The sequence below is a fragment of the Liolophura sinensis genome, chromosome 12 (genome assembly GCF_032854445.1).
Source record: "Liolophura sinensis isolate JHLJ2023 chromosome 12, CUHK_Ljap_v2, whole genome shotgun sequence".
In the NCBI taxonomy this organism is placed as follows: domain Eukaryota; kingdom Metazoa; phylum Mollusca; class Polyplacophora; order Chitonida; family Chitonidae; genus Liolophura; species Liolophura sinensis.
The window spans coordinates 14,114,041-14,125,885 of record NC_088306.1 but is presented as its reverse complement, the minus strand read 5'-3'; the positions used below and the strand labels follow the sequence as shown (position 1 = coordinate 14,125,885).

Below are 11,845 nucleotides of genomic sequence, written 5' to 3'. Positions count from 1 at the left end.
TTAAGCAGAATTGCGTTTACCACAAACTACTCTCAAGAAGAGATAATTCATAAGGATCTCGGTGGACCGAATGAGAGGTTTCAAAAGAAAGACATACGAACTTTTCCTACCAAAGGGCATATAGCTACCAGTTCACGCGACTAAACTAAGGTAACTGGCAGACTGACCAAGGAAATTGTCTAAACAATATATTTGCGACATCCTTCGATGCCATTCAAGGAGTCAGTCATTTGTTAACCACGTGGATCTTTACAGATGAAAACTCGTGTGGTGTAGGTACAAGACCATTACGAAACGGGGCCAATTAACACCGACTCATTGCCTCTATAGTTACTTCCTAATGGTTAACCCAGCTGATTATCGCATGAGGGGGTTTGTTAATTTGCCGGTGTTATAGCAAGCCATTCACAAGAGGTTGGTTAACAATCCGCATTTCCATGAGCAGTTGGGCCCTTGCATGATTAGTAGTAGATCAATTTTATAACAGGACTATACTGCGTGGTTGAAGTCCACACGTGCTAAAAATGGCGGACGATGGATTGTGTATAGGAGACTCTATCTGTCTGTATTCTGAGGAGTTGTTTGGATATGTGTACGCTTTCCAGTCAAGGTAAGCAAATATTTAGGTATCGCTCAGTGTATAGTCAGTGAGTATTTGTGCAAGGCTTTTATCTCGTATTATCTTACTTATGCTATAAATGTACACACTTCATGTAAACTCGGTACACAATATCTGTGCTCTGGGTACACACCAAACGTACAATTATACTCTTGTCAACTGCAGACTTGCGTCGAAATTAAATGTTTCTAAAGTATGCAAATGAAGAAAGTTAATTAATGTTCTGAGGATAAGATAGAGTCGTTGACATTTATATTTGTACTGTATAGAACGGATTTCAGCCATTTAGCTGGTGGTGTGTCAAATTCATCCGCACAAGTCTGAAGTTATGTTGCATGTGGTAAATGCTTTTAGAAATCTCTCGATATATGGAGACCTCTTCTAGTAAAACAGTTATGGTTAAAGTCTGATGTTAAACTATTTATGATAAGTTTTCCATATTCTTACTGTAAATGTACTTCTAAAATATACTGTCATTGCAACTTCTCCATGTCATTCCACAAATCTAGTAGATTTCCTTTGCAAACATTGTTCCCCATTAAGACGTTCTTAACACGTGTAGAACCCTTTAGAGTTCTTACCAGAGATATCTGGCAAATCCATATTCGGTAATCAAATAAAACTTTCTGTGTTTACATAGACTAGCTCAGATTATCGCTTTGCAGTAAATACCGTACCTATAATTGTTATGCAGTATTAAAATGATTTTAGAGTTTAATTAACTATAACGCAACCTACATTATAAATGTTATGGACTTCATTACGGTATCGACCTTGAATGATAACACGTGCCCAGGTGAGTCTGATACTTTGCAATAGGTAATTATATGATCTACATTTTCCACAGAAAAAGTAAAAATTCGATTGGATTTGGGCTGATGGATTTTTTGCCAAAATCCTCCGACATTCCCTCTATAAAAGAAAAAAATATCCTTGCATTTAAACCCGAACGTATGCAGCTATGTCCCAGATCAAGTCACACACGAAAACAAAAACGTTAAGTTAATTAATGGAACTACTTAGTCATATCCAGTCATATCCAAACGTCTGAAAATCCACATATACCTAAAAGTCTCATGGTCACTTTAGCTAGAGGTTTATGACCATCGTGCAGTCGCTGTGCTTGGTTTGCATGTTGTTAGCAGTTTCTTGTGTGTAGATGGTGCAATAGCCTTCCAGCTTAGGCTTATGCATTGTAAAAGCTTAAACTACTGAATAGGCCTTAACGATTTACAGTTGTTGCATGTAACACCTAAGCTAATAAGTTGCCATTTTAACATTGTTATGGTTGTATTTCATATACAACTGACGACAAAGGACTGGTAATGGTATTAATAATTATATTAAAAGGAAGTTATTTTGCTTGATAAAAAGATGTTATATTCGAATATATGGGCATGATGATATAAGTTTAATTTATGAAGAAGGGCATGTTTTTTTATAAAGCTTTGTAAATCTAATTTCTCGTAACTGTTTTTCCTGAAGTGGATCTTTGTGAGCGTTGGCCCTGAATATCTTGTTTCTGTTTATTTCATTGGTATTTAACGCCGTATTCAAGAACTCCCATGTATATGACGGTGGTCAGGTTTAAGGGTAGAGGACACCTAAAGTCATGTCCGGAATTAACAGCCGACCTTCTGAAAATAGCTTACAAACTTCATATTTTGAGTTGGCACCCGAACAAGCGACAGCTGGATTCGATCCTGCGACCTCAATGATCAGAGATCAGAGAACAACGCTTTTGTCGAATGAACCGGCTAGGGTACCGAATGCAATATGAGTTAATATGGAACCCAGTCTGAATGTGGAAAATTGGGAAAGGTCTGGGGGATAAAATCTGTCAGCTTTTCTCCCACAGCTTTGCGTAGGTGTACATAAATTATCATGATGAATGTTAACTGTGGCAGATTGCGCAAGACCGTGGCCCCTTTCCACACAGCAATAGTATGCATGACTAAAATCTTATCATAACTCCTACCGTGATGACACAAGAAGACACTTGTGTGTTGCCACACATTTTGAATGACATCTTGTGATTCCATTCGAGCACGAATAATGTGTTCAATCTAAACTTTCATCTCGGATAAAAACTCTAATGGGTTGTTATCATGGGAAGATTTTAACAAGCGTCGGCGGGAGGGGAAGTGTATGTTTGGTGGGGGGGGGGGGGGTATCAATAAACTTATCAAACGCTTCAACAAGAGCACATTCACAATAGCTAAGGGATCAACGGAAAAGTTTATAAATTTGACCAACCGGCTGACAGAGCCGATGACCAACAGACAAACAGACAAACAGACAGAACGACTGATAGATAGACAGAACGACCGACAGAACGACCGACAGACCGACCGACAAACCGACAGAAAAACAGAACGACAGATATAGACAGATGCACAGGACGTACAGAGGGCCACACTGACGGCCGATAGATAGAGATATCAACTGATCGACAGACAGACATACATGCTGAACGACCGTGACCATTTGACTGATCAACAGACCGATAGACAGAAAGAACGACGTACTGACCGAGAGACAGACAGAGCGACCCGACCAAAAGACAGACAGAACGAGCGATCGGCCAACATGATCATTGATGGTCATCCACTTAAAACTATGAACACTGCAATTTTATGTATGTCGAATATAATAAGTAAAGCGGCTCTATCTTTGCGTTTAATTACGAGACGAACGTCGAAGTGAATTGCACACATAATTGTCTAATACATGTAATTAATGGTACAGATTGGAGTAAAAGCCCATACGAAATATTCCATTTGGACTGACTTGATGGCTTTAACATCATTTAGTAGTCATAACTGACCGAAGCGAAGAGCAATACTATCAACTGATGTTTAAACACTTCAGTGACGTGTCGTGCTGGGAATTGGCTTTTTAGTGTCACCTATTTGCGGTCTTGTTTGCTTAACAAAATAACATGATGTTTGGTTTCGTTGCGCAAGACTCGTGTGAACCCTTCCCACAATGCAGCATGAGAAATCATAAACTCCGTCCAACCTTTTTCCTGACGTCGGCGACCAGTATCCCACAGGCGTGCTCCATATTTCACCATGTTATGATAATAGAATACATTCTTGTATTACCCAAACAACTTACTTTCTGTTAGAATCATCAGATTATTTTTTTGTGTAGAATCTTATGTGGTCGTCTTTGAACTTATGTTATTAGTTTAGCCGTACGCTATTCAATCGTTCTGAATATTATTTTCCAAATTTTCAAAACTTATATATTTGCTTTACATACCGATAGATTATTTAGAGACAATGTAATCTTTGCATAGAAATGTAAAGCATGTTTAATAAGTGTAACGTTTATGCCTTAGATAATAGGATTTGAATTTCCTAGACCAATTAAATAAAATGTACTCTCTAAGAACTGCATCGCCCACAATCTTGCACATAACGACATGTTCACAGTACGATCATTTGTTTATTTCTTTATTTGTTTGTTCATTTAACTTGAAATTCCCACTGACCAACAGCCTGACTACAAAAATGATGAAGGGGGATAAAAATATAAAACAGTATAAAGCTTATACATTATCGAAAATAACCTACAATACGTGATTTATGCTTTTTCGTGTCTCCGTAAATATCGCTTGCTATATAAAAATAATTAGGATAAAATAGCTTCTGCCTCAATGTTATTTATAATAGCGATAATACATTTCAGTGGCACGTGTACCTAAGCTTAGCTGCTTGCTGACCTTGTAGAATAAATGCATGACCGCGGCTTAACACCACGTTGGTAATATTTCAGCTTTGTAGTGGCGACTTATGCTGCGGAAGATCTCGCGCTAAACTGATCAAATAATTTACAAAACTGCCCAGTAAATCAACCTATCACTCTAATCTCGCCATCAGTTCATCAGTCCATCTGTCCAATTACCACGCAACGATTAGCCGATCCATACCAACTGTCCATTTTTCCGTCCACTAGGACACCCAAATCTCGCACAGTTCATGCTTTGTACGTTGTCTATCTCATCATGCCATCCATCACATTACTGGTTTCGAACATTACGAATGATTCTTTTTATTTCATCCATGCTGTGTGAAGCGAGACACATTCTTTTATTCTGGTGCTTCTTTCACATATGCATTAACTTACTGACGAATAAAAAGCAGATGAATATGCATGGCTAAGGCTTACGCTCACTCCCTATACCCACATTGTCTCACACAACTGATGGTCGTTACCCTTTTCTAATTAACCTGAGTTTTATTGTTGGTCAGATATTCACAAACTTCACTGCATGCCTGCAGCTATACGCGGATATCAGTACGCATGCCACGGTTGGCACGGCACATTTATATAACAATAGCCGATGGCGGTGGAAATGGGTAATATCTATAGAAATATACGCAGCTGTGTGTGGAGGTTAGTTGAAGCATGTGGATGCATAATTATGGTGGAATTAGCTGGTGCAGGGCGAAGTTTTAGGACAGTTCCAGGAGTTTTCCATGATGTATAGGGTACAACTTAATCACCCGAATATTCACCGGATGCAGGGTATAGGATATAATACGAAATTCCACTTCTCAAAGTGAATAATGTCTATAATAAACTACTGACACAAGAAACAGAAATCTGTCTGCAACGTTTGACCGTTTTCGCGCGAACTCATATGGTGTACATTTGTAAATGCTCACGCAAGCCGACCATAGCCATCATTCTACTATCTTATCTTCGAAGTATGACCCCAAGATGACACGACGACATGATACGATGCATGATATTTGCAACGGTATGGGGGTGAAGACAAGAAGCGATAGAACGATGGTACATAGTGATGTGACAGTGGTATGAAGCGATGGTAGGATTTCAGGAAGTGAAGCGACGATGGTTACCATAGCTTCCTGCCATCGTGTCATGGCTTGTGTCATCGTCTCATCGGTTTATGGTATCGTTTCATCACTTCATGCCATTGTCCCTGCTCTAAGTGTCGTCTTCTCATTCCCACCTCAAACAAAGCATTTACCTCGAACAGTGTACAATAGATCATGTCACAACAAAATGGAAACATAATCTTCGTTTAACATGACTACAATAGAAAAGACATACAATAACGTAGTAACAAGGTATTAATAAATTAAGGCCGGAGTTATCTTTCCTAAACTTTTTTGAAACTAAGGTAAACTGAAAAGTTTGATATAAGATTGTTTGGTGCGATGTATTAAAGACTACAGCATGAAGAGTAGAACCGCAGCAGCGACGACAGTGTGATTGTTGGAAAACGGTCACACGTAACCGGTGAAATACGACCTCTCGTCAATTTACCCCAGCAAGAGGGAACAGGGCGAAAACAGAGCGCAATTGTCAGCGATGTGTTAGATTGAATGAAAATGATCACCATGACGTACAAGAACATGGAGGTATGCTCATGCCTAATGTCTCGCGGGTATTTTCTGAGAGCCTCATGTATATTCATCTCTGTATATTCCTGGCGCTTCGATGAACCCTGAAAATTTCCCATCGGATTATTCCTCCCCCCCTCCCCCGGCTCCCCTCAACGTCAGTATGACTTAACACATCCCTCAAATGCGGTCCTGAACTCCTTGTGCCTTTTGTCATTGCAGCCTTGCTCCCTAATGTCTACAGTACAATCTTGACAGTTTGTTACAACGAAAGCGATGTGATACGTGAAGTAATTTCTGATTACGTAACCATGTAAAACCATGTGTTAATGCATAGCAATGATTAGCCATATTTAGCGTGCTCAGAATAATTATCGCCGATCATCTGTCATAGACCCTTCTTGAATATGCTATAATCCAGCTTGTAGAGTGCAAAGATCTGCTTAGCATAAATATGACTTATCACCTTCGTTAGATTTACGCTGTATGAAAATTGTGTATGTATACATTATAACAGTGATAACACTAGCTTACATTTCCCACAGCTTTCTCCGTTCAGTACATCAATTTATGGTTGCTTTTGTTCATAAGTTGATCGGTAGGTCTAACGTTTCATCGCCTACAAGAGACGCGAATTGGCACTTGTCACATCGCAATTAGTGTGTGTCTGAGCCGGCGAGAGGCGTTTTGTGTTTACACGGACAAAATGGTGGACTAGAAAGTCGTCCTAAATGAAGTTTAGATCACATTTCATCGCTTTTATCCGACTGGGCCCCAAGCCGACCTCGATCCACCAATTTTTCCCAGTGTAACCGGGACTAATATCTGACTATATTTTATGACGGACAAAAGTACTGTATACACTTTACAAAGAAAAGTATATAGATCTATAAAACACAATGCATAAATATAAGTTCCTGCTGTGGCTGTACAGAACTGTCTTAGCATATATTTACATTCACTTAAAAAGTAGTTTAATTGTAACTTTAACTGATTGACATTTGCACGTTACACTCTTAAAACTTACGTGTTGCATTTCACACTGTAAGGTTCACAGGAATTACTGCATTTATAAGAGTTCCATGAATCTGACCAGTTTTATTTAGTGTTCATGTTTCAGCACTCTTCCGAGGTGTTAATGGAGATGGAATGAGAAAACTCTGATGAGGGTTAAACCATTAACACTTTATAAAAGTGTTCAGATAACTCATATAAGTGCAGTCACTTCTCGTGATCTTTATAGTGTTAACCATAACCCTCTTGATGTTTACAGTGTTAACCATAGCCGTAGTGATGTTTACAGCGTTAACCATAACCCTAGTGATGTTTACAGCGTTAACCATAGCCCTAGTGATGTTTACAGTGTTAACCATAACCCTCGTGATGTTTACAGTGTTAACCATAACCCTCTTGATGTTTACAGTGTTAACCATAGCCGTAGTGATGTTTACAGTGCAGTGTTAACCACAACCCTAGTGATGTTTACAGCGTTAACCATAGCCGTAGTGATGTTTACAGTGTTAACCATAACCCTCTTGATGTTTACAGTGTTAACCATAACCCTAGTGATGTTTACAGCGTTAACCATAGCCGTAGTGATGTTTACAGTGTTAACCATAACCCTCTTGATGTTTACAGTGTTAACCATAACCCTAGTGATTTTACAGTGTTAACCATAACCCTCGTGATGTTTATAGTGTTAACTATAACACTCGTGATACTTACAGTGTTAAATATAACACTCGTGATCTTTACAGTGTTAACTGTAACACTCGTGGTCTCTAATCAGTGTTAAATATAACACTTCAGTTTTAAAAGTGTACGGAGTTTCCACCCACCATAATGCTGGCTGCCGTCGTATAAGTGAAATATTCTTGAGTACGGCGTAAAACACCACAATCAAATAAATAAATAAATTAAACTTTGCTTATGTAACTATGCTTGTGCGATTGACTGGACACTTACGTTCAGCACACAGATATTTATCTACAGAAAATGGCACTGAATAGCGCCAATTGTCAGCAAATTTACTGGAAAATTGCCTGTGTTTGGGATCTGCGTAGCATTAAGATAACTTAGGATCACCTACGTTAGGCTTGTCTCGAATACATTACACTTCCTCTGCCCTTTGCATACAGCTATGCAACATGCATCAAAGTTTTTGAAGTCAGAGATATCGCATTTCTCATGTCCTACACGTGTATGCAAGCTTCTATCTGAGTTTAATATTTATTGATTCTGCATGGACACCACCTCGAAGCTTTAGGATCCTATAGGGCCAATTTTCCGGGGCACTTAATGAAAGATTTAAGAGTGTACAAGATTATATTTGTCTTTCTAGACTGAATTCTCGAAACTGAGACATCAACCACCCCTCCTATGCTTACATGTCTCTCCTGACGATGCTTGCACAGGTGTATTTCATGCAGACTCACACATTTAGGCCCCACTGACGTACTTAACAAGGGATTTATGGTGCTGCTTAGGCCAGTTTTCTAAAATTGCTGTGAAAAGGTTCTAATTATACTTTGTTTGTCGGGAAAACATACAATATTTGCGATACTAGAACCATTTTTCTAACAACAAAATAGTATGCATATTGGAGTGCGCCTTAAGACCAACTTCCATTTACCGAAAAACTAAACATTGTGACAGGGCTTTAAAGTTTGACTCGGAAATTTGAAATGTCTTTTTCGAATCTGCCCCAAATGCACTCTTATATAGGAACAATTTCTCCACTGCATTTATTATTCACGGATGTAAAAATGCGTTCTCCTCGTTCTCTGCTCACATACAAACTCATTAGGTTACCATTTCCTGCGCAATGGGACACAGGCCCCAAGAAGGAGAGATCATTGCTCTAGAGCAATATATCAGTGCTATTAAGCACGCGTACATTGCCAGTTTGCCACTAACTTATGAATGAATAACAAACTACACAACATTGACGGGAGTTGTTTTCGGCTCAATGCAGTCATATATGTGAAATATGCTTTACTGTAGAGTAAAATGCATATTAAAAAAACAAATATATGATAACAGCACCTGATGAATACTTTCCTTTTGCACCGAGAGGAAATGTAAATGCATGAAAAATGAAATCAACCAAACAACAACCCACATAAAACCAATTAACAGCTCACTGTAGGCAGTATCTGTACATGTACACTGCATCGCTCACTCATCTCTGCCATTTCCTGGTGTTATTGATAAAATCTTTTTGTCCCACCATGGCCGCCGTCGTATAAGTGAAACATTATTGAGTACGGCGTAAAATACCAATTAAATAAGTAAATAAATAAATAGAACCTTTTTGTTGCATCTTCTTTGGATGACTTAAAGCTGTTAATATTTTAACTTCTAAGGAACATTCAGGATCGGAGTTATATCTTCTGATTTAAGTGACCAGATACGGGATCTCATTACACAATGTATAGCTGGAAAACATACAAAGTACTTACGATTTTAGCACCATTTTACACACTGACTTGCAGCCTCCCTTGCCGAGGAGCGTCTCCCCAACGCTGTGAGTTCAAGTCCAGCTTTTGCTGGCTTTCTTTCCGGTCATACGTTGGAAGGCCTTCAGCAACCAGCAGATGGTGGAGGGTTTCCCCAGGGCTCTGCCCGGTTTCCTCCCACAATAATGCTGACCGCCGTCGTATAAGTGAAATTCTCTTGAGTACGGCGTAGAACACCAATCAGATAAATAAATAAATAGACACTGATTACACCGTACCCTCAACTATATTTGCAATAATTTCTTAAAGTTTGAGGTATGGTATAAGGCTGTTTCACGTAATAAAAGTGTTTTCGGGTTGTTATTGACACTCATAGCGCTAACACTTGCAACAGTGTGACACGAGGTTCCCATAACCAAAACACATGTCATCGAGAGAACATCACCTGAGTGAGTGAGTGAGTGAGTGAGTGCGTGCTTGAACATCACCTGAGAATCTCGCCACAATATGACTGAAATATCGCCAATGTGGCGTAAAGCCATGGTCATTCATTCATTCATTTGAGAATCAAAACGTCCTTATCTAATTCCAAAACTAGATGTCAAACATTCGTTTACTAAACTGGGCCAGGCACAATATTTATGCATCTATATGGTGTTATACATGTGTTGCGTGATTTATACATTTGTGATGTCTCCAGGAGGAGGGCTTGTGTAGAATGACTTGCGTGCTGTTTGTTTTTGACCCCAGGGCAAACCAGCTTTAGCGGTGATATCATTACAATAACCCGTAATTAATTACTTTTCCCGTGTGCACAGAACCGCAGTTCCCGAAATATCGCAAAAATATTGTAAAATAGCCGACATTTGCATAAAAGCTTGTTGACGTATTGCAAGATTGAAGTTTTGGAGTTCAATGGCGCTCTTTTTATACCACCAGTTAATAGACTAATTAATATATACATACGTGTAGGCACTCTGAAAAAACACAGAAGCCGCAAACGTCACGTTTCCATTTTTATATGTTATTCTTTGTTATATATGTTTATAGAAGACATGAAGATTATAAACAAAGCTTTGCCAAAATATGGATACGTTAAATGTGCGAGGTCTCCAGTTATTCTTAAGTTAATGAGATATCGTTATCTGTCCCTTTCTCCTTCGAGAAGTTTTAAATGTCATATTGTGAAAACTTTTCACAAGTGTTATATGAGGCACCCGGATTCCTCACACCACAAGGTGGGCGCTGTCGTCTTTATAAGTAAAATATTCGAGCGAACTGCGTAAAACTTCAATCAAATAAATAAGTAAGTAAGTAAAAAACAAACAAAAAAATAAATATGAAGTTCGTTTCACTTTTATGTTTTTTCCTCTTTAATTGTATGGTCGATCACATCGGTTTATAATAACTGACGGTGGAATGATTAGGAAGAACTGTATATTATTCTGTATACAGGTTATGTTTCGGTACAGATTCTAACACTGTCTACGCCACAGGCGTTGCTTGTACAGAACAAATGAGGTTTCCTATAGAATCTACTATAACATTGTATATCCACGGGCAACGCCTGTATAACCGTTTGGGCAATGTTAACTTGTTTCACGTACGTGTGCATCTATCCCTGTGCAAGCCTCTGGGCATCTCATTTCAATGCCTGTACGTCCATTGCTATCATTCAGTATAAGTACAGGCTGTGTAGTATAACCCATCAAAAACATCATTACTCTTGTACTACAAGAGTAAATGCAAGATCAAAAGCTTAACATAATGATGAATAGCAATTCCAAATATTTCATAATCTATTGTAGATCTGCTTTTTTTATTAGTCTTGGCAAATTTGCTCCGCGTCTGCAATGAAATCGGCGCGGACGAGCTTTGTAAAACATGGGTATGCCTTAGATTGACACGTTAACTTAGGTGAGTAAAACATTTGGTGTCACGTGACAGCCGCCATTTTATCAGAAACTCATCAGAAATCGTTTTCTCCAAAAATAACTTGTCTGCTATAATCTCAAGTCTGGTACGGGCCACCACAGGTAATATTAAATAGCAAGGGACAGCATATTACGTATAAAAAGATATATTTTGGCTGCATGACACATAAGAACAGATCAAAGTGGATCACTCGGGAAAATGCCTAAACTGACAAAACATATTGCAGTGCATCTTGACGCCAGAGCTGTAAATCTATGAGTAGTATTTTGCTATAAGATGTATAGTTTTCACGTTAAGACAAAACTGCGCGAAAAAATCCCATTGACTTGACCTTTAACGTTTATGCAAGATCTCGGGAATCTGACCACATGTTTAAAAGACCTTGATCTCCTTGGGTAATGAATAATGATACTAGCACTTGACTGGAAGCAATTTTGCGTGAGTACGTTGTG

The 11,845-nt window shown here is 38.8% G+C and overlaps 1 protein-coding gene across 1 annotated transcript in view; it reads left to right on the top strand.

Annotated features, from left to right (window-relative positions):
- Positions 1-524: 524 nt before the first annotated feature.
- LOC135479724 (inositol 1,4,5-trisphosphate receptor type 2-like) overlaps positions 525-11,845 on the top strand; it is an 82,709-nt gene continuing 71,388 nt past the window's right edge. The window contains 1 exon segment of the mRNA XM_064759627.1: positions 525-610. Within this exon segment, the coding sequence (XP_064615697.1) occupies positions 525-610 (86 nt within the window).